The 24,895-nt window shown below is 33.8% G+C and overlaps 1 protein-coding gene across 2 annotated transcripts in view; it reads right to left on the bottom strand.

The window, feature by feature from the left end:
* The window catches only part of LOC133192130 (CAP-Gly domain-containing linker protein 1-like), a 50,221-nt gene that overhangs the window by 20,724 nt on the left and 4,602 nt on the right, over window positions 1-24,895 (bottom strand). Inside the window, exons 2-14 of one of the 2 annotated variants that reach the window (XM_061328008.1) lie at window positions 22,216-24,376; window positions 19,766-19,924; window positions 18,961-19,072; window positions 17,898-18,000; window positions 16,513-17,539; window positions 15,428-15,510; window positions 15,008-15,110; window positions 14,241-14,441; window positions 7,807-8,021; window positions 6,825-6,906; window positions 6,246-6,404; window positions 4,377-4,432; window positions 4,174-4,279 (exon numbers count right to left, since the gene is read on the bottom strand). In XM_061328008.1, the coding sequence (XP_061183992.1) occupies window positions 4,174-4,279; window positions 4,377-4,432; window positions 6,246-6,404; window positions 6,825-6,906; window positions 7,807-8,021; window positions 14,241-14,441; window positions 15,008-15,110; window positions 15,428-15,510; window positions 16,513-17,539; window positions 17,898-18,000; window positions 18,961-19,072; window positions 19,766-19,924; window positions 22,216-24,376 (4,567 nt within the window). The remainder of the gene's footprint in view (window positions 1-4,173; window positions 4,280-4,376; window positions 4,433-6,245; window positions 6,405-6,824; window positions 6,907-7,806; window positions 8,022-14,240; window positions 14,442-15,007; window positions 15,111-15,427; window positions 15,511-16,512; window positions 17,540-17,897; window positions 18,001-18,960; window positions 19,073-19,765; window positions 19,925-22,215; window positions 24,377-24,895) is intronic. The other variant, XM_061328009.1, reaches the window with a different exon arrangement.

Genomic DNA, 24,895 nt, shown 5'->3' with positions numbered 1-24,895 from the left:
AGTTTTCCCCCTTTATGTCCTATGTAAAACTTTGATGCCCAACGTGGCCCCACCCTATCCCCAGGGGTCATGATTTGAACAAATTTCAATCTACAACACCTGATGATGCTTCCGTATCAATATGACTAATCATAGCTTTGCTGTTTTTGAGAATAAGATTTTTAAAGATTTTTTTCCTATATATTCCTATGTAAAACTTTGATGGTCCATTGTGGGCCCGCCTTAATCTCGGGGGTCATGATTTGAACAAAATTAAATCTACACTACCTGAAGATGATTCCACATAAGTTTTATGTTTTCTTGTCCAGTGGTTCTTGAGAAGAAGATTTTTAAAAGATATCATCAATTTTTCACTAATTCTTTATTATCTCCCCTTGGAAAAGGGCGTGGCCCTTAATTTGAACAAATTTGAATCCTCTTTACCCAATGATGCTTTGTGGCAAGTTTGGTTGAAATTGGCCCAGTGGTTCTGGAGAAGAAGATGGAAATGTGAAAAGTTTACAGACGGACGGACAGACGGACAGACGGACAGACAGACAGACAGACAGACGGACTACAGACAAAATGTGATCAGAAAAGCTCACTTGAGCTTTCAGCTCAGGTGAGCTAAAAACAAATAAACATTCAAGGGTAAAATGTTTGAAAGATTTTTCTTATTTCAAAACAGGAATGTCCGATTTCGATTAACTTACCTTTCATAGCACCTATTATAGTAGAAAAACGTTTTTTCTTTCCATTAACCGGCCCTTTATTTTCCAACATCACTATAGACTCCTGATTTTCCATGATATTTTCAAAATAACAGAAAAGTAAGCAAGATTCTCCCACAGTAAATATCAACTATTGAAAAGCCTTGATCAAACTATGACTGAGAAAAACCAATAGTATATAAAGTCTTCAGCAATCATCAATAAATATCTCTGAATGTCTACAATCGGGGTGTCAATATATCGTCCAAACACTCCAAACTTTAAAAAATGTAATCCTACTCTATGAAGAAGTCTCGATCTTGATCAGCTGACTTGGCAGTAGTACTCCTTAATGAAAATATCCTGTAATTGTGCATTATCTTAGGATTTACAATATCCTATTAACTCTTGGGACTCTAAAAGTGATCCTTGAATGAGTGTCCCACCATCCAAATATCTTTATTCCCGTGTTATTAAGCTGTAAACCAAAGCAGCTCAAATTTCTACCCTAGTCTTGAAACATTCACACCCAAAGAATTGTATCTTGTAATCAGTGTGTAGTCTTAAAAGGTAGATAAAGCCTTGTTAGGTCTGATGGTGTCTCCCAAGTCATCAATCTTGTACAATGACAATAATGTAAGTGTTCACGGCTCCTTAAATCCCACAGCGGGCGGCTACTTTTTACCCTTGCCAAATTCTTCCATAAAAATCTCATTGATTACTTATTGAAAGGAAGAAATGTTCATGAATAGATTGATCAGTTTAGATCACTTGTCTACATATTTACTAGATGATTTCAGGTAATGAATTCAAAAGGCCCTTGAATGGTTGCACGATTTGCTTAGCCATAAAATGTTGGCTGCCGTGAGATTGCCTTGCAGACAAAATTTGATGAAATTCAAAACAACACCTACATTAAAACTAAAAACCTTCCCTCAATCCATTACATGCATTTTAAAACAGCAAATGCACTCAAATTTTTTAAAAAAAATTTATAAACTTGATTTTTCCTTTCTTTTGGAACAGAACTAAAATTTATTGAATGCCATAAAGGAGACATTTAATAATTGTTTCCGATACATATTCTTTAATAACTACCTTTGCAATTGAAAGTCTGGTGAAATGCAATACTAAATTTTTTTATATCGCAAGAAATGAAATTGCATGCTTTAAGATTTGGAATCTTGTAGAGTTGCCAAAATAATAAGTTGACTATCCTTATGGTTTAAGATAAGGTTATCTTCGATTCAAAGAATAAAATGACAAATAGTTGTCCTTTTCACAGAACTGTTTATATAGACTCCTGACATTTTGCGATCTCTAACCTGGTTACAGGTACCTTTAGATAGGCAATAAATGCTTTTCATCTGAAAGAAGTTTCAAAGAGCAAAATCTGAAAAGCTGAAGCAAAGAACCTATATATAATTTTATGCAAATAGTATTTATCCAGTAATGCCAAATAAACTTCATTCCATTACAAACAAATCATCAAGTTCAATCACTTAAGATTCCAATAATCTCGTTAGAACACCCTTTTCCACATTTTCTCTGCGTTTCACATTTCACCTGACCTCTGGATACCCATCAACATCTGATACTGCTAATATTTTTAGCTCCTTTAACCTGAGGCCTCAGGTATACATTAATATTGATTCTCTACCATGTCTAATTACATGGTATTAATAAGACAAGATTTGTTGAGGAAACTAGTCACTTGAATACGCAAAACAATAATTAAACTCCTTGCAAATTAGTCAAGCTTTTCACTGGAATTTTCTGCATCTTTATCAGTATAATAATGCACAGCATAGCATTTCCATTTGTGATGCACATTTTCAGCTGTTGTGCAGTGTAAAACTTGACAAGAGAAAGAAAAAAAACTAAACATCCTATCACAAAGCTAAACTGAAAATAGAATCTCTGTAATGCTGAGCAGACAAGATTTCCGACATGCCGATACATCTACTGCAACAGACTGAAGCCTGTTTGGGTTTCATCTACAACCTTTTCATTTGTTCACCTGAGTTTTAGCCTAACCTCATCAGTTCTTGGAGCTAATAGGCATGGGATCAATATATTACTCTTGTTCATAACTTAAACAAGGGAAACATTATGATCACTTCTTCTCCCCAAACAAAACGATATGCTTAATTATTGATTGCAGCTCAATATGGACCAAGAGGGTTACCTGGGTATAATGACTTCGGAACAAATAATCATTTAACATACAATAGCAAAAGAATAATGTATTTCCATTAAAAATCAAACTATGAGAATTGACTAACTGTTCTTTAGAAATCAGGATAAATTGCCTAAAATATACTGCATTAACTTAAAATCTTTTAAATACAACAAAATCAAAACATAAACAAAACCATCTTTTAAATCAGAATCTCCACAACTTTGAAGTTTGTGAAAAGCCCTGAATGAAATCAATTTTGACATTCACAGTGTTAAATAACATAACATATAAATTCCTGTGTCAATACGCCTATCTCCTTTAAGGGCCCTGATAGTTTTCAAACACAAGACGGCATAATAAAACCCTCCACACTGGGAACCAGATTACTAGCTTTTGTAATCCCCCTACCAGGAACTAGTCCAAAGTATACTTGTACAGGTATCTACTTCAGTTAATCAGCTTAAACAAATTATCAAATATTTTCAGTAGAAAATTCTTACAGTATCAAATTCAGCTTTATAAACCTTATGATAACAATGAAAATTATTTTTATTTATTTTTTACGGTAATTCTTTTGGTAATATTATTATAGTTTGCATGTTCATAAATAATTCAATCATAACTTCAATTGTTCATCAGATTTTTAAACTTCCTCTAGGAGGTAAAATTCTTCATAACTTTCAAAGTACTAGTATGGCCCTAATGTTTAGTCCTTCATTAAATACAATGTATTCCAGATATGCAACATTCCAATCTTCCAAAAAAAAAAAAAAAAAATAATAATAATAATAATATTATATTAATATATATATATATTATATATATATATATATATATATATATATATATATATATATATATATATATATATATATATATATATATATATATATATAAAATATTAATATTATATTATATTAAATATTAAATAAATTTAAAAAAAAATTGCAGACAGATTTCTCTAAAACAGAAAAAAAGCTCTAGCCTACTCACTCTCCTTGAATACACTATTAAAAAAGTTTATCTTGTGCAAAATAAAGCACAACTTAGTTTGTCATGATGAAATTATACCTTTACAACCGGAATTTTTACTGCAATGTTATTTTTGCTTTTCTAAGCCTTATCAATTTTTATTTCATCTTAAAGATACTATTCTCTAGAGAGTCTGGTTGTTTTTTTTTTCTTTATACATACAGGAATAAATTTAACTACAGCATTAATATTTGGAATCTATTCTACAAGAATTGCAGGAAAAAAGCACTACAGAGTGTCCATTATTTGTCATCAATGAATTGACTTTACCTTCCATTTGTTCCTCATGTTTATTCCTGAGTGCAGCAATGTCAACTTCCTGAGCCTTTTTGAGCTTCTGAATTATTAGTGAATTGTCGGCTTTCATTTCAGCAATCTACAAAGAAATCCATGCATTTTACATAATTTTACTTACATTGAGGCATACAAATGAAAAACAAACTTTCAAGAGTTATGTCCCTTTTTACACTAACCATTTCATCATGAGTTGTTTTTATATGGTCTATTTCTTTACAATGGTATTCTTCAGCTGCAAAAAGAAAAAAAATGTTGTCTTTCAAAAGCCAAAATAAAAATAATCCAGAGAGAATGTGTTGCAATGTTTATGTTATTTATACATGTATTTCCCAAATACTGTGTTATTTAATGAAATAGGTGAAGATAATGAACAGTGATCAATCTCATAAATACAGTAAACAAAACAAATTGTAAACAAGACAAAAACATGGACCACTGGAAACACCAGAGGTGGGATCAGGTGCCTGGGAGGAGTAAGCATCCCCTGTCGATCAGTCACACTCGCCATGAGCTATATGTGCTGATCAGGTAAACTGAGTAATCCATACTCAAAGAATGGAGGCTTACAAGGTGAGGACAATCCCCCATTCTGAGACAAAATATTTCTCAATTTTATAGGTTCATAAAAAAGTTATATTTTTCAAAAAACGTGTTGTCAGTATCATCTTTGCACACATTTGATTTCTTTATTTCATTGATTTACTTACTGATAAAAAAATGTGGGTTTTTTTTCAGTTATGTTTTTAAGGTATGTAAAAAGAGAGAGAGAAAAAAAACACAATTAAGCCTCATATATGATTCAAACTCTTTCTGAAGCTCATAGGAGTCATGTTTAACATGTTAACCACTTCTCTACGAAGTCTTCTTTATTATTGCAGTGTGTCAGTGTGGTTTAAATAAACTAGTTTGTTGTAGCATACTTTTTTTCCAGAAATATTTGATTTTAATATAGAACAGGTTCAGATTTCCATTTTTTTAAACACATAAAACACTTTTAACATTCATTTTTCCATCATTTAAATGTTAATGTAGACTGGAGATTTGACCATTCATACCCGGTATTTAAAAATCACATTTTATGGCTCAATAAACCCATTTTCCACTAAATATGCTTAAATAACTGTCAAAAAAACATTAATCAATCAATTAGTTATTCAATACAATAAATGAATCAAATGTGTGAAAGATGCCATTACTGACAACATAATTATTGAAAATATAACTTTTCCATGAATTTTGAAAATCAGAAAGTAATGTTCTCTCAAAGTGGGGGATTGTGCTGACCTTGTAATCCCTCATTCTTTAGTATAAAAACAAAAGCCTAACAATTATGAAATATGTCAGTCAAAATAGGACTAAATGATAGGCTGTATTTGCTAACACGAACATTATAACGACCATAGAATTTAGGAAATGCTGATTTTAAACAAGGTTGTTGAAATCCTTGTAACATCTACTTATTTTAAATGATGAATTAACAATTGTACATAAGGTCATATTAATTAATAAACTGTAATCAATACTTGGAATAAAACACAATCAATTTCACAGTTTCTAAAAGAGTCCTATAGAATGAGACAGTCACCAGATTACTGCTGCAAGTTTTTCTTATGATCAAAATTGTCCAACCTGGACCTCATCTCTGCACTCAGGTGATGCATGTTTTTAAAGTTCTAGAGTACTCATTTGTTTTTATCACAATACAATGTTTGTCCCTCAAACTTCTTGGGATATAAAGACAATTTTTTAAATATAAATATGCTCCAAAAATGAACATTATGGTTCCACTATAATTGGTTAAAATAAGGGTTGAAGTGGCGTCGTAGAAACAGATGAAATTTATGTTCAAAAAGTTACACATAGTAATAGGTGACTTGAGGGACTAAAATGACCTAAAAACTCTTTCCCTTCAACAAAATTATGCCTGCATTTTTCTACATTAACATTTTTTTTTAAACTGCCGACTTTCAAATTTTGTTTTGGAAAAAGAAACAGTGCATGCATGATTTTAACATTGTTGACTTGGAATAACTTGTGTGTTGTACCTAGCTGTCTGTAATTAGTCAAGTTTTCCTCATGTTTTTCTTTTTCCCAGGATATCTGCTTCTCATGTTCCACTTTGAGGGCATTGATTTGGTCCAAATGGTCTTTATTCAGTTGCAATATGGATTCATCTAATTTACCCTTCTGTGCTTGAAGTTCCTCTGTAATCAAAGACCTTCTGTATATAATCTAATAAAATGAAGTAAACATCAGCTGATAAATATCAGGTGCCCCCCAAGGGGCTTTTTCTGAAATATAATTTGTTATATTTTGGTTCCGCTGAAAAACCTGCAGCCATCACTTAAGTTATGATCAATACATAAAACACAAGGGAATCAGATACTGTTAATTGTTTATGAGAATAACATTTAATGTATTTTGGTTTGAATTTGTTTGGCCAAATCTATAATCACATAAGTAAATCATACTATGCATATATATAATTCAGTTCTTGTGATCAAATTGCTTATACTCAGGCAGTTTAATTTTATTAGAAAGCAAACACTAAAACATCTATAAAAACTTATTTGTCAAAAGTTTTCAAACAGGAATCATGTTGGGTTATATATTGTTTATCTTACCAATTTGCTGCTTGGTTTCTTCAAGCTGTGTCTGTAATGTTTTCACTTGAGAGGACAACTTTGGATTCGAAAAGGCATCCAACTGCAATGAATATAGTGAAACCTATCAGGGAATGTCAAAAGCATACTTCAGTATAATTTAATTTTGTTTGTATTCTAGCCTCTGATTGGTCAATATCCAAAAAGGAACACAAATTATTTCTGTATAACCTGGTTTGGTATGGGGACACACCCCCCTGACAACCAGCTGAATCGTCTGTATCCATGCAATGCTCTCATTTCCAGTCCTCGGGATTCATGGAAAATTCCAGATTTAATAAATGTACCTTTAGCTTCAAACAGTAACTCGGATCTTACCACATGCAAACAAAAAACATGGCTGCTAGGACTATGTATCAGTTTTTACCTCCCCTTGCTTCCCATCACTTCCGTTACTAGGGTTGTATTATTGAGCGGCAAATTTGAACTAATAAAAAGCAACGAAATTTTACACCCACAGTTGTTTAATGATTTTAGAATTAAATTATAAGGAATGACTCTAATTCTTGGCCAAATTATTCGAGTATAACCTGGTTTTGGTCAGTTTACGCTGTTTTATAATCCGCTTCGCGGATTATAAAGCGTAAACTGACCCAAACCAGGTTATACTCGAATAATTTGGCCAAGAATTAGAGTCATTCCTAAATTAACCAAAATTAAAGTAATAAAGAAATTCAGCAGTTTTGAATATGGTAAACAACCTTATTTTATGGTGCAATTGGAGAATGAACAACTATAATGAATTAATAATTTATGAGAAAGAAATCACAAATTCAGAATGTTGGGGGGGAAAAAGCAAAACATAGTGAAGTGTACAGTACATTTAACGACTGCAATCGAGTAGTGCACCAAATCAGCTAAGTCAATAATTTGCAAAGTGCTCCATCAAGAAAACAAAATATATATGCATGTCATGACAGTAGACTTAGTCCAGAATACCTACATCTTGAGAGAGATATTGCACCATCACTGTCATGGCATCGAAAGCCTGTAGATTACTCTTCATCTGCAGCCTGGCATAGTTGAGTTCCTTAGTCCGACTCTCGCAGAGGGCCTCTAGACGGGTGACTTCCTGTTTGTTGTGGAGACTGATGACATCTGATTGCTGATTGGCTGGTTTCTGGTTGTTCTTTGTCTTGGTCTTGTTTCTGTTTTGGTCTGGAAAGTAAGGATAGTACAGCAAATTAAGCCTTAATGAAGAAAGCACATGTTTCACAATATGTGTGATAGAGTTTGAAAGGTAAATTACTAATTAAAAGAATTGTGAATGAATAGTTTTAATCTTAAATCAATATTATATTGTTGTATAATTTTTCAAGATCAAGCCAAAAAACAAAAAACAAAAATAAAAAATCAACAAACTGACACATCAGTTTTTCTTTTTAAACAAATATTTAAAGAAATTCTGATTGTTTCTCAATATACCTACACTGAAGGAAACATGCATAAATAGATAATGGGTTAATGCACATACTAGTTAGAGTACAATTAAATGGGATGACAATTTCAAGACACAAGTATGGATTTCAGCATTGATTTAAAATACAATGAGGTTTTATGAATTGTCATGGTTTATTGTTAAAGCTTACCTGAAATTGAAAAGGTATGAAATATGAAGAAAGCCAACGTTATCATCTCCCAACACAACCTATTAACCTACCCTACAGTCATGTAAAATCTGATACCAACTTAAATATCACCACAGATTTACATAAATTGTGCTTGTAATCACTGTGCATAAATGCAAGAGAAAGTTACCATGCTGTTTTCAACATTTAAAATTTGGTGAACAGAATCAATATTCTCGAGATTTCCAATTTAAAGACACGGACCCACCTTTTTCACAGATAAAAACACCTCTTGAAAATTGACTGTATGTTTGCATTAAGACATAGGACAAGTTTGATCTTGGAAATGGATCTTAATTTACAAAAGTATACCAACAACAAGAAAATTTAAAGATAGCAAATTAAAGTTTGCTACCATGCACAGTGTATATGAAAGAACAATTTACTACCTTTGGACACCAATATATTGATCATAAAGCCATTAAAATGTGATGTTCTATTTTACTATTCAAAGTAACTTAGTGTGATATTCTATTTGCTGTTCATGCAGAGAAACTTTTTCAACAAATTGTGGAGATGCATATGGCTACCATATTGCTTGGATCTGCTTCTTAAATCTTCATATATAAAGCATGCATGATTTAAAACTGAGTGCCAGTCATGTTTAATTTTCTTCACAGTATAGCAGACTGGTTTTTAATTAAAAAACAACACTTAGAGCTGCACAAACTGCATGTTCTTAAAATTATGCAATGCAAGATTTCATCAATTTTTTTGCAGAAAGCTTGATTTAGAATTTGTATAATTTTTCTCATTTTTTTTAAAAGTCTTACAACAAAAAACAAAAATCATTAAAACAATACTCTAAACTTCCATTAAATTATATATCTATGATTTCATTAATTATTACAATTATTATAACTGCACTTATTCAGTCCAATCAAAGTTTAGACAACATACATAAGCAATATTGAACCAGCAAGCTAGGACAAATGGTGTGAATGAGTTATGTTAAATAAATCTTTGTCAATATGAGAGCAGAAATATTGAAATAACCTCAAAATGCAAACCATGCCAGACAATGCACAAAATCAACCCCGTATTAGATATCTACATGATCAAGTCTACCTCTTCACTGCTTACCTCCCCTGGAGAACAGCCTTTCAAAGCTAACAAGAAGGGACCTGGGTCTACTGGGCCTGGAGCCTTTGTTCGACATTGCTGTCCAGTCTCTCTCTTGTTAAAATGTATCACTGATTATTGAGAAAAATATTTCCCTCTGGTCAATAATAAAGTGACTAATAAGACCACTGTCCTGTCCCAATCACGCATACAAAACACCAGCTCCTATTGATCTATCATCAGCATATTGATTCTTTGGGGGTTGCCCCAATAAACATCTGTGACTTTCTGTCCCCTGATGCAAATACAATTTTGTTCCCAAAATTGATTACGAGTCATATGACGACTGTCTCCTAGTCAGTGAACTTCCAAGCACCAAATGACTGTATACATGTAAGAAAAATAAATTTTGAAAAATTGAGACTTGGCCCCAGGCATCTGTTTCCAGTCATCACAGTTACAACAAGTTAAAGGAGAGGCGTTTCTACTTCTAATCGCCCTGGGATATCAAAATGAAAATGCTATTGTACATTTCTTTTTCTGCAACTTTTTGTCTGCCACTTCTGGAGTCAAGGGGCACTAAATGCTACCATGAAGCAGACTTTTCAGATAATGAGCAGACCTGGAGTAACTTTGAAAAGCTTTTAAATTGGCTCATTTTGACATCAATTTTCAATTGAGGAAACTATGAAAATTCCTTTGAAAATTATCTTCAACTTGCCTTATGCAATTTTTAAAAAATGTGATAAAACTTACAATTATCGATAAAACTTGCAATTATTGTATGTTAATTCATTTGTTATCAAAACAACAGATAAAGAATAAGTACTTGCCACTCAGATTTCCCTCTTTGAAACAAAATCCCCCAATATAAAACAAATCCGAAAAAACTCTCTTTTTTCAAAGAAGAGCGAACTTCCATGAGAGGCAGACTTCAGAATGCAGCATAACAAAGGAAAAGATGACCACTGCTGCAGATGCTATTTAATTGCCAACTTCCTCACATTTTTCACAGCATCTCAAAAAAACTGCATGAGGTAAAATAACTTCAACATGTGGTAGGAAGATCTCCGTCATGCAAATTAAGTGGCAGAAATGGCCAGGAACAAACCCTCTTCATGCATTCTTGTGCAGTCTTCAAAATCAAAACAAATGGAGGTCTTTCTAAATGTTTCTCAGAAGATCCTTTGTTTGAAGAAAGAGGAGTTGAGATGAACATGAAAAAAATATCATTAAGAACACAGAAAAAGCCTTCGCTGCTTCATTTGCAGTTTGAAGAAATGTCATTAAGAACACAAAAAAAAGCTTGTTCTTTCCATCTCCACTCCGAGATTAATAGATGATTTGTTTCGAAAGGATTTGAGCATCCCAAAGAGAATATTCTCTGCCAATTTGATTTGCACATTCGATGTAATTTGAGGTAATGCTTTGATGGAAATATTACCAGGTAACAAACTTCATGCATATGTACAAGTATGCAATACTGCAATACTTCCCTATACAATATACATGTAACAACCTCAATGGGCAGGAAAACGGAAACTTGATTAAATCAGGAAATAAAAATAAGACGAGGAACTGAGCACCTTTATTATTATAAAAGGTCAAGCCCTGTATGAACCCATCACCACAACACAGTCTCTGAACATATGATCTATTCTATAACACCCTCATCAATGCTGCAAACATACTATATATTATACAAAAATGAAAAAAAAAAAATTCAGATGTTGATCAGTTTTAAGATTAATAATAGTGATGAGTGTGTTCTATTTTAAAATGAGTTTCAAGTAAAAGTATTACATTCAGTTTGGCATATATGAATAACTCTAACAAACTATGGAATTATAAAATGACAATTATCAATAAATACTTCCTAAAACATCGACCCATCTGTGTAATAAAAATTTACCTTGCTTCAGACACATCCTGAGCATTGCTGCCAGCATTTTGGCCATGAATTTGTTACCTTTTTGGAAAAACCATGTGGTGCAAGAAACAAATTAACCTTCAATATTACAGTCAAAAGTAATCCCAACAAAAAAGTTCACAGTAATCTCACAATTTAAGACTATTAATCTCTTAGTTAACATTTTCTAAACCTTACAAATCTTTGTGTATATGCTTAGTTCACATTGGTTTAGGTTTTTTAAATAAACAATGCTGAGATGTCCAGTGACAATGTGAAGTTTTGCCATGTTCACATTAAGTAAAGCACTTCAAAGATATGTCTAATATTGTCATTTGTTCTAATTAAGGTAGTGAATCTTCAACATAATAATAGCTTACAACCCTTACTGCAATATATATAAATATATATATTGGAAGGGGTGGGGTGTTAAGGTTGATCCCAATTCAATAGACAGAGTGTCCTCAAGTGAAATTAATAAATGGCTCATGTCCTACGGAAGTTTAATACCCTTGAGAGAATATCCGTTTTCCTCTGGTGATGTTTACTTTTAAAACTGGAGAAAAATACAATACACAGGAGGTTAATGTGTTTGCACTCAAATGAAAACATAAAGTTCTGGATATATATTCATAATGTTTACCTTTTGACTGTCGACTTTGACTGACCCACAGAACATAGAGGGTGAGTTCTGAAGACCAGTAACAGACCAAAATCACCACAAAATAGACACCACAGAATACCACCACATGATCTACCACAGGCCAAGGTAGCCACTCAGGGTCCACTGCTGGCCACAGAAGCCACAGTGAGGTCCACCACATCCTGGATGCCACATAAAATCTTTCACAGTTACATCACACAAAATGACAATATCTCCTTTATAACCCGAAGCAACACTGCAAGGGTGTTAAATTTCTCAATACTTCGAGATAATAACCCTTCAAGATTGCTCAGGTGAAACTTTTGTCAATGCCTGGTTCAAAATCCCATGTACCGAAAAAATGTCCTTCAAAAGATATATTGTCAAAATATCTTGTTAAGAGTTCAAATTAAAATCAAAGGTGCCCTAGCAAATGTGTGTTTTAATCTTTGGATCAAAATTCATGTGGCACATCTCGAAACTGAGATTTATTGACATAAGAATGTTCATTATTTGTGAAGTTTTTAATGAGCATTTCCAAACAACCCTCTTCAGTGACTATTAACTATAGAAGGTATCAGACCAATTCAGTCTTTCTTGTGTATATACCAATAAATCATCTTCACTGACAGGTAATCAATTTCATTTAGGCTTTTCAAACTCTACTATCAATACACAAAACTTTGGTAATTGTTTCAATATGTATAATCCCAGTTTAATATTTAAACCTAATTAATCCAATTTAGATGCCTTATCTAATCCAATATTCAACTGTTTTACCTATGCACTGTGTCATAAAGGGAATGTAACACCTTTATTATGTGACATACTTCCTTTCAAAATAAATAAGAAAATTAACTTACTTATTATAACTTGTCTGTGGGTCACAGGTTCAAATCTCACACAGGTTTGTACTTTTCTAAGAACTTTATAAATGCATTTTTGGGGGGGGGGCAAATATTGATAATTTTTTATTTTAAAAAAATATTTAAAATAGGAACTATTTTTCCCATATCAATATCCCTCAGTGTCCCATTCCTACCTAAGTTCAAAATACTCCTATTTCTGACTAGATCAAATACTACAATGTACACAGGAACATTATTGGAAATGACTTGCATATCAGTTTGTTTGCTATTAGTGTCCAATTAATTAACATACCAGAGATTCCATGCAACTCATACATGGAATAAATTGGTCATCTAAATCTTCATTAGCCCTTAAATACAGTCATTTATTTACCATAGAAACATCAATTTTCTGTGCCCATCATAATCAAGGCATGAAATTGACAGACAGAAAAATGTGAAGAAGCTCCAATCTTCTCCCCCAAACTTCTTGGTCAAAATTAATAACACATGTCTATAGCTGAAGGAATCAAGTGGTGAAGCTAGCAGTGTGTGTATGAAGATTTATATACAAAAAAACCATCACACAGTAAAAAGATCATCAAATTTTCAGGCAGTGCTGTATTTTTTCTTAGGATGAAAACCAACCATGAACTTTCTATTTAGACAAAGGGGGGTTTCTGTTTGCAATTAAATGAAAGGGATGCTCCCAAATTAACAGGGAGATTTTTTTCTATTTCCAGTATCAATTATAGGAAAAAACAAGATTTTTCCATTTTGTCTATAATTCTGACACAAAGAATTACCAGCTCCCAACATTAACGAGATATCTACAGCTGTTCTGGGAACCACTCAATGTCAAGATCAAAGTCTGAGTTTTTAATACACTGCAGTAAATAATTTCTCAAAATCTAATTTCAGTGAAATTTCATCTTTCATTGCAGTTTTATCTTCATTTTCAGTTAAATCAATTTTGACACAAAATCAAGTATCCTTTACATTTTATGCTTGTATCAGCATTGAAATAACCTTGAAATGACGACTCACCAACTTATTTTGACATTATATGAATTATGTAATGTTAAAAAATACAAAAGGTGTGATATCAAAATGTTTTATAGTTTTTTCCTATTTTTTCTCCATACTGATGCACATGCACTTTACTTTTAATACCTAATCATAAATTAGTTTGTTGGCAACTGAATCAAGAACTAGAATAATTTTTTTTTCTGGACTTTAACTGAATCTTGCAGCTATATCCAGCTTGCACACTACAACATTACTTACTGTTGATTTTCTTTGTAGATGGTGGAGATTTGGGCTTGTTATCTCCCTTTGATTTTTTGCCATCTTTCTTGACCGTGTTTCTACTTTCTTGAGGAGAACTGATTTTAGCCCTGTCACCAGTGAGATTAGTTTTTGTGAGAGGTCTGTTAGCAGGAGAAGAGTCCAGGCTCCTAGAAACCTGTGTTGTTCTTCTGACAGAAGCTGTGAGGTGTTAACATGAAGATTAGGCATGCAAGATGCTATTGTGAGGAGTGAATTTCAGCTTATTATAGCAGACATGCATTCAAATAGCAGATTATTTATTGTTAAACTTTGCAAATTTGCTTTTATTCATACATTTTTCCTTTTTTTCATATTTGATATTGTGAAAGTCTGATCTTTTCTTAAAATCAATTATTCTCTTCTTCAAACATTGACAAAGTTTAACAATGTTTGTAAATAATTGTTGGTGTATGTCAAAAACATAAGAATATTATAAGAATTGCATAAATTTCCCAAATGTTTCATTAAAAGCTAACAAACCAAAAGACATTAGAAATCATATTAGGATAGATGAACATCAATGATGAATGACTCGATCCCTAACCAAGATGAAGCAATGAAAATTAAGCTACCTCTCAGGAAATGATTTGAGAGAAAATGTCACCTACAAATGCATGTTGCAGGAAAGCTTCAACCATCGATTACTTAAGTGTAGAGTTTCTAATCTAACCCACTAAATATAAAGTATCAGTTGTTATCATACAGTATAATACAATAAAACTTACGACTCATTACAGGAACTATGCCCTTTGCTGGGACAGACTTTCGTCTTGGTGCTGCAATATCAGAAATCCTGGAATTCTTTGCATTTAAAGCCTTTACAGATCCCTGTGAGAAAGAAAAAATTTTTTTTTACTCCAAAATGGGGGGGGGGGGGGTTATAGAGAGTTCCTAGAATCCAAGAGTTCTATCTTGTTCTTTGATTGACAAAATTTACAGAAAGGGAATCTGTACATTTTGCTAAATGCATAATCAAAGACACAATTAAATTTTTATTATTATTATAAAGATTTTTTTGTTGTTGCTATAATTTCATAAGTGAAAAAAGACACACCTGTATCTGTAATGTGTTTAAGGAAGATAACTCTGTAGGCCTTGAAAAAACTAATTCAAATAAATGGTACATTTTTGCTTTGTGTTCGTACCTGAGAAGCTGTTGACATGGTGCTGGATGTACTGGCCCGTCTCTCTCGTTCCTGAAGACTGGAGATTCTTCCTAGAGTTTTATCTGTGACAACATTGATTCAACAAGTCAATAACTACCATCTGCACATTGATAGCAAATAAAATCAAATTATATATGAAATAAGTGAAGAATCAATACTTATTACCCAGATATATTTGCTCCCCGCTGATCACTATAGTTTTCCTCGGGAGTAATGAAGTTCACATAAATTAATATTTTATGTTGAATATCAAATAGTGTCTCCGTCCCTTTTTTGATGGTATCAGCAAGAATGGATCTCTTTTAATTAAGGCCAATAGAGATGTAACCCTTCTTAAACCTTGATTCTATAATGTGACTGGGAGGAGACAAGTTTACAGGGAAATGAGGACAATTTTACACATACACATTACTTAACATTAATTATCTTGATATACCCTGTTATTTCCTACCCATCACAAAGTGACTAAATGCGGACCAATGACATCTCATTACTGGGAGGTAATTTCACTTTATTGCTCTGTTTAACAAGGTTTTCCCTTTAAGGGTAGGTAATCTTAGCTTTTAATGACCAGGGAGGATTTCAGCTAAGCAAGCTGACGTTTTACGCCTATAGACTTTTATTGATTGTCTCTAGCATAAAAGCTGCGAAATTTCTGTGGTTTGATAAAATAACTTTTGCAAAATGTTTTGTAACAAAATATTGACTATTGATCAACAAATGCAACTGAACCATGAATAATTTATGGATGAAATTTTAAATTACAAAATTTTTAAATTTTGTAGATGTACTTTTTTTGTGGGGTCATAATTCTGCAGAATCCCAATTTCAGTTCAATCTGCAAGTAGGAAATTAGGCAGATTTCTTGGATTGCCATTATTTGTCTTAACTGCACCTTAAGTATGCTGAGACAAATTTCCTTGGAAGATTTGTGACTGCATACATAGGGTAAATTAATCCCATGCGGAAAAAAGTATGTCTACAGGATATTTGTCAGATACAAAGAAATTATTCTTTTCCTTCAAAAAAAGCTTTTCACACACATAGCCTGGATAAACACTTACTGGAAGGTTTTTGCACAGTTTTGGGAGTACTTGGAACACTAGACTCCCCTCCCCCATCTACACCAGCCAGATCCGATTGGCTGCTCCGGACAGAGCTGATAGCTGACCCTAGTACACTGCTACTAGCTGAGTCATTTAGATCCAGTTTAGGGGCCTTGGAGCTCCCATTGGAAGCCACAGAGGACAGCCTCCTCATGACTTCCCCACTAACACCACCTCTGGGAGAGTCCTTCTTACCAGCTGCTGGAGATGACTCCCTCCTAATCAGGGCCACAGGTGCTCCCAGGTTCAGCTTGCTTTTCACTTTGCTAAAATCTGGTGTGGGCACAGTAGGCAGTTTTTTCTTAGGCTTTTCTTTTGGAGCTGTTTCTTTCTTGGAAGAAGGTGGTGGAGGAGTGCTGAGGTAAGATTCCAGTTTACTTTTCACTTCACTTTTAGGTTTTGCCACATTTTTATCAGCTTCAATTTGTGACATGATACTGTCCCATTTACTTTTTGGAGGTGTCCTTTTTATAATCTTGGGTGGCTCCTTTTCCACTTTTTCCTTTTTCTTCCTTTCTTCATTGCCCTCCTCCTTCCCTCCTTTTGTCTTTGAGTCATTTAGTCTTGCTGCCTTTCCTTTTGGTCCCATGTTACGCTTATTTTTTGCAGCCTCTGTGTTCTCATCCTTAGGTTTTACTGGAACTGGTGCTTTGATGTAGTCTGCTATCCGTGATCCCACCTTAATGTTAGGTTTCTTATGCTCCACTTTCTCAGCTTCCTTTTTCTTCTTCTTCTTTTGAGGTTTTGTCTCCTCTATGGTGACACTGCCCTCATCTGCACTCTCCTCCTCAGAAACCTCCTTGACAGTGACCTCATTCTCCTCATCAGGCTCCTCCTTTTTCTCCTCATTGTCCTCAGCCTCTTTCTCCTCAGAGGAGCTCTCCCTGACGATGTCCATTGTCACATTTAGTTTGTCTAGTTGCTGGTCAGCCTCGATCCTCTCATCCTCAATAACTGTATCTGACACTGTCTGCTGAACATCAGCCTACAAACAGCAGCAACTTGTTTATCATCATTTCTATTTATCATGTCATGTTGTATAAAGAGATAACAACAGCAAGTCAGCCCAGTAGAGAAAAGGTTCCAAAATTTATCACAGGTAACAAAATTATGCTATTTTCTCTTTTTATTTTGGAAGACTTTTTGGCAGATGAAAATCACTTTTTCTGCTTTTCAAATATTTGGTATAATTATTTCCAGAATATCTTATTACAGTGTACTGCCCCATAAAAATTCTACCCTATAAAAAGAGAGGAAAGAGAAAAACAAATTTCATTGTGTATTTATATATAAAGCTTATGGGAAGATTTCACACCTCAGATCGTTGAATTGAGAATACCTACCCCTATTACTAGAGGCTCTGTGTCTTTATCCTCGCTACTCAGGGGTAAAATATCATCAGCAGAGATTCCTTTCACGTCTCTCAGCAGGGTTGACATGTTTTCACTACAAAACAAGATAAACTGTGTATACAGCCCACTCCAACTCAGCAAGACTTATTTATCTATTGGAGGTCCACTACTAGTAAAAGAAACAAGTCCTCCGGCACTAATATTTCACAATAAGAGTTCAAAACCTACCAAACATTTATGATTTTATTTACAGTGTATATGCAAGAGTAACCAATATGTTTTTGAATTGCATAAATTCTTTCAGGGCCTCTATACTGTGAGTTTAAATTTGTCATACACAGTAAAGAAAGTATGTACTATCATCAATATTCATTTCAAGGACAATTTCACCTCTTCAAGAATGAAATGCACAAAGCAATCATCCAAATGAAGCATATTACAAAATCTAATGGACCCCAAAAACTTCAATTACAAAATTCTATTGCAAGGTCTTTTCCTTAACAGTTTGCTGTCACCCTAAACTTGTAAAATTTTGAAACAGAGAGTTTTTCTTAATAGCTAGCTGTTACCCACAAAAAAAGTGTTTATACAATGTGAAAATGAGCCTTTTGAAATCAAGCCCGATTTGTGTATTCAGCTGTAATCTCTACCTACCCGTATATTTCATGTAATTCATAAAAGATCCCATGTTTTGTGTTTTGCTTAAACTAATTTAAATGTCAAGGGTTAACACTTAGGTGTCAATCTCTCTCTGTGTTACATCAAAATCGATATCTCATTAATAATTCCACAAATGTTGTTGCCGGTAATCCCTCCTTTTAAACATCAAGAAATTTAAGAACTACAGGAGACCTACTGCAATGCAAGTTTTCAAATGCATTTTATCCTCATAAATTTACGGCATATTATGAAGACATCAGCTGACACATGGTTAAACTGATAAAACAGTTAACATATGTGAGATCCATTCACATGTACAGTATTCCCTCCTCAAACAATTTTTTTAAGAACACATAAATCTTATACACTGAAAGATTCCTTAACAAATACTTACAATTCGGAATCTTCTTTTCCCAGGTCATTGTTGTCCGCTAAAACAGTTCCTCCGTCACTACAGATATCTGAATCACTTTCCTCCAAGACTTGCCCTGCCCCTCTCAAAACAGCTGAAAATTACAGGCAATGAGAATTCTGATTATAAATTGACAGAAAAAATTCCCTTCACACAATAATGGATTATTGAGCAAAATCCAGTGCACTGTTGCCACTATGGCACCACAATAGCTCAGCTAAGCACTATCTTATGGAATAATGTCATGAATATTTCACAAGACAACCACTCAACATTGATATGAATCAAAAAAAGATACTTGTAGCATTCATCCTGAGTAATCAACAAGTATGCCATCTTTCTGTACAACGTGAGTTCCATTAAATGCCTGGACTCATTCTATTTGTCATAGAAGCAGCTACATAGTAGTAGTTACATGTATCACAATATGTATACCGTACTTGCATGCAATTATTCACACATGCACTTACATGTACCAGGGTATTATCATATTTCAGGGAGTGAACTTTGGTTTTTCTATTTATATCAAACACATGTTTATAATTTTCATACTTCACTAAAAAAAAAAACATGATGATTTTTTTAAACACACTGAATAAATCTGGAAAAATATTTTTTCTTCACTTTTTTTCCCTTAAATTACACATATTACATGTACATTTTATATAATTTGTGCATTTAAAGAAAAAGCAATTTAAGTTATTACAAAGAGATATAATATTTTTCAACAACTTGTACTTACGTAGTGATCAGTTAGTTTGTCAGAGAAATAAAGAAAATAACCTACCTGTCTGGAAGTTCTTAAAAGACTGTGCATAAGCAGCGTCAAGATCAGTCAGTTCCACCCCAGCCATGGAATCGGACGACTGTGCCATTTTCTCGGCCCAGTCCAAGGGGGAATTAATGGTCAGGGTCCCTCGTTCCGAGTCTGTGTCCGGAACATAGCCTGCAAATATAGGTCAGACTTAACAGTCCGATTGAGCCATCAAAGTCAATTAGAGAGAGAGGAATAAGTAATAATAATAAATGTCCATTGTGCTGACTTGTCCAACAGTGACCTTGTTAGGTAAACATGGACTGGGATAAATACTGTCCCCGAGAAAAACCGTTGTACTTCAGGTCATAATTAACCAATCCTATTCTCAGTAGCTTATATATATATATCCTAGTTTACTTACAAATACTTACTCCAATATACAGATTTCTTATTAGCCTTAATCCTTAGAAGTCAATATTAAAAATCTGCGATTACTGGTGTGAATAGACCAGTAAGTAAATGCTTTAATCTTACTGTTGGTCATTCCCAATTCCTTCCTAATTCGTTGTTATCAGCCCCAGATAGCTATAGTGACTCCTTGTATGTCCTACCTGGATTTGTTCTGACCATGAAATTTGTTTCAAAACCTTTTGAACATACAATTAAAAATTCCAAAAGAATTTTAACCCTTCCCATTTTAATCAATAAACTTCACCTTCATTTTCAATAATAAAGTGTTACCTTCCTAAGTCTTAAGCTCTAAACAACCAAGTGCAAGGAATTTTCACTATGTGCTATGCCAACTAAGAGCAGACTTCAGTTAATGTTTACTTTATGGCAATTGCTCTAAAAATCCCTTGCATAAACGAATTATCAGTTTTTTTTTTACCTGAGAGAAATCATTTCCATAATGCAATATCACTTGTCAAATTTAGCAGTCTACATTCAAACACCTTTGCAACTTACCTCCCAATAAGTAAGAAATTTGATTGGTGTCACCGAGTGTGCCGTTTCTGACAACTACTGTTTTCGATAAATTTGTGGCTTTGGATCAGTAAGTTCATTACAGACTCTCCATTATTTTTTCAAAGGTGAAATTTAAAGCCACTTATTGTCCATTGACTGAACTTAAAGTTAAATATCACCCTTTAAATAAAAACCTTTCAACTAATTAAAACATTTCACCTGCTAATTTTTTTTCAGAATGTCATTTCACAAAGAAAAAATTCAAGTAGTTTCAATTTTCTAAAGTTTTTAATTTTAAAGTCATCTGAAATTCAAAAGTGAAAATGTATCCTATTTACTCTCAATAATATTAAGCTATTAGCAAGGTTTTAAAGAGGTGAAATGGCCCTAAATAGCAAACATTGATAATGCAAGATCTTGCCCAAGTCATAAGTAAATATACCTGGATACACACTTTAAAAAATTTCTCAACCTGACTTATCTAGATCTCACATTTAAACTTACTTAATATAGTAAATACACCTACCTGGTAGCTATATTTCTGGTATTTTTACAAGTAAAGATTAAAGATGTCAGTATGTGAAAAAAAAAAATCAAAATATATAATTCATATTTTAATTTAATTTAGGACCTTATGAATTAAAAATATTCTAGCAAGTAAAAATAAAATAATTTGCTTATTTTATACATGTATAATTCAAAATGCATCAAAGTGGATTCCAAATTTCTTACTTCTAATTATGTCTGCATAACCTTGAACCCATTCCAAGAAAATAATCCCTCAAGGTCACAATCCCATGTCAGAATAAACACCTACACCATACAACTGTAATGTTCTCAATTTTTTCTATGTATTATTATTGCAAAAACAATTACAAACACAAGTACCACCTTGCTTGCATTGTATTAATACATTCCTTTTGTTTAGATATATGCACATCTTTGAGAGCTTCACCCCATCTGATAATCCCAGGTGTGAAGAGGCAGATGTTGAAATAAAGCATATCTATCAAATTTTGGGTTAAATACAGAAAACATGCATAATCCTCCTCTGGAAATAGCATGTTATTTCATTTGTTGATATAGTGCTTAATACTTCAGTAAAGATTATTTAATGGCTAAAACTAATATTGGTCTAAAACACAGTTTTAAAAAAAAAAAATGCTTTTTATCTTTAGAGGTACAAATATTCAAATTGCCAAAGTCATCAAAGCTCACTGTAGTGTTAGGATCGTATTTTTTTCATGAGTAAAATTTTACATCCACCTACCAAATTACAGTTATACACAATTATTATAGTGTACAAGCTATATATTGAATTCATGTTTACAGAGGAGTGAACTTTATTCTCCTTGTGGTTTTTAAAACATATTGTAATAAACTTTAATAAACTATGTTTATAACGAAGCAAAATTGTTTTGTTGCTGGCATTTCGTCATAAGAGTGTTTTACTGTATCTTTAAAAAGCTCTCTCTAAACATCCAAGCATAAACCAAATCATCCATTCATCTTACCTGTATCAGCACTAATGGAAGACACAAGAGACAATGGCCGTTCGTTTTTCAGATGTCCAGCAATAAGGTCATCTTGTAGTTGAATTTCCTCCTTCTCTTCCATGAGTTTGTACAAGTTTTGCTTCTCATCTGTCATTGACTGTCTCATCTCACAAGAATCGGCCATCCTACCCTGTTCCAGCGTCAATATGTCACCCTGCTCAGATATTCCAGAGTCGACCATGGGAAGCTTTGGTTTGGGTGCACTGAGGGAGGACTGAGAAAGTCCAGTATCTGAGGTAATCCCCAAACTGCTGATTTTTTCCGTCAGACTATCCACCCGTTGGTTGATCTCTTTTTGAGCAGCAGCCCTGAGCTGATCTTGGTCTTGTGTCCGGTTCATTTGTTTATTTTCGGCACTGTCCTCAGAACTGGCAGATGGCTCGTCCCCATCGGAAGCTTCTGATCTCCAGTCCAGAGTATCAGCCCCCAGCATTTCCACTGGCCTTCCTTCCTCTGACACCTCATATGTCGCATTCAAATCATAGTTAAGAGGAATGTCAAAATCTACATCCTCATCTCCAAGCGCATTCTTGTCTTTGGATTGACTTTCTTTTGCCTGAACACTGAAACTTAAAACACTGGGTTTGAGTCTACCACCTGACACATTTGGAGTTGAAGTAATAGCATTTTCAGCCTCAAAAGTTTCCCCGAGTGATGCCACATGGTCTTGTCTTCTGGACAAAATTGAAACCTTTGACAACTTCTCCAAATCGGTTAGATTTAGCAGTGATTTTTTCTCACCAGCCAACACATTTTCTGTTTCTCCCTGCAACAAATCAGAATTAAGCTGAGAATCATGAATGTCCAACACTCCTAGACTAGAATTATGACTGATATCAAAAGTGGCATCTGCTGAGGATGATGGTTGGAGGTCATCAAAAACTTTCTGGGGATTTTGGGTAGAGCTGGTGGGTTGAGGGGGTGAACCACCACCTTCCATGTCAAAGGTCAAGTTTAGGAAATGGCGATGATCAGATGATAAGCATTCTTGGACCTCCCCACTGATAGAGTCCTCCCCACTACTTTGTGTAGTCATGTGAATATCTGTGGAGACAGGTATTTGAATTTCACCTACATTGTATGTCTTGTTCAAATTCCCACTCAAAAATGTATTGTTTCCAATATTCTCTGTTACACTTGTTTCAGTGGTTAACTGTTTGTTGTCTGACATTGTGCAATTTTTTTCTGTGACAGAAGGAGTAGGTGCTTGTGGAAGTTTGGAAGGAGCAGGTAATTTGCTAGGTTTGGAAAAGGCTGCAAACCCTGGTTCAGCAGAAGATTGAGGCAAGGTGTAGGTAGATGATAGTTTATTTTCATGGGGAATGCAATTGTTTAAGTTTTTATTTTCATTTAAAGCATCTGCACTTAAAGAAGTTGTATAAATAGCACTTTGCTTTGAATCTTTTGAAGACAAATTACACACCTGTTCATTATAGAGTTCTGGGAAAAGCTTGGAGCTCGGTGTTCTAATTTTGGGGTCGATTTTTGGTAAACTCCTTTTTCCAGGAATCACTACAGGTTCCTGAGAAGCAGATGTGCCCAAAAAGTCTACTTCATCGAAATCTTCATTTTGTTCATCAATTTTCGTAGGCACAGCAATTTTTTCTTTTGGATCTTTTCTTGCAAAAATCTGTGGTTGAGGAAGCAGACGTCGCTGTGGTCTAGTAATTACAGTTTTTTGTTCAGGTACATCCTCGGGAGGAACTTCAGTTTCTTCTTCAATTACGTCCCCATGCAGGTCATGAGGTACAAGTTCTATTTTTGACACTTTGTCAACAGGTGCAAATATTCCATGTCCAGGTCGACAAGTAAAATACCTCACACCTTCCACCTCACCATCATGTTTCCCTTCCTTTTCATATAACTCAATTCCACACCATAGTCCAGCAGCAATGTGTGTTTTTCCGAAATATCGCAGTTCACCAAGTTTGATTCCCCCAATACAGATTTTGTCTCCAACTTGAAGGTGAGGTTTTGTTTTTTCCTGTATCGAAAATGCCTTAGTGTGGTCTTGGCCCACGTCTTGGGCTGATGTGAAGGATTTTGGAGTTGGAAGGAAGGAGCGTCTTTTTTCTTTATGCCTTCCTTCCGGAACAGGAAGCTTTCTCTCAAAATTTGCCTGAAAAGATACATCAAATTCGATAAATTCAAAATTATTTATATTTGAATAATTTATATATTTATCAAAATTTCAGGATACAGTTTACCCATTGATTCATTTCCGGTAAAAAGAATTTGAAACAAGAATTGATTTTTCAGATGGGAGTGCTCTAAAGAGGAAAATGTATACAATTAACCACAACAAATAAACTAGATTTTATTGCACCATGAAGACAATCAATTCCAATAGCCCTTTCAGAGAAGCATTATGTTGTGCTAAGAATCAATACTATGAGATCACTTTGAACCAACAACAGCAGAGATGTATTAGCATCATAATGTGCATATATAATCACACCTTAAACATCCACACATTTATACAGAACATCAGGCCATAATCTTGCCATATAGATAAAATTCATAATTCTCAACAATATCTAAATGAACATTTTGCCTTCATATCTTAAGACTTGATTATAAAATTATATCATCATTTTATATCATAAAGGATACTAATAGTAAACTGCATGTTTTAAGT

The sequence above is a fragment of the Saccostrea echinata genome, unplaced genomic scaffold, assembly GCF_033153115.1.
Source record: "Saccostrea echinata isolate AGI-Se365-2 ecotype Australia unplaced genomic scaffold, CSIRO_AGI_Sech_v1 ptg000025l, whole genome shotgun sequence".
NCBI lineage: Eukaryota > Metazoa > Mollusca > Bivalvia > Ostreida > Ostreidae > Saccostrea > Saccostrea echinata.
The sequence above is the reverse complement of the archived record's forward strand: the minus strand, read 5'-3'. Positions and strand labels throughout refer to the sequence as shown.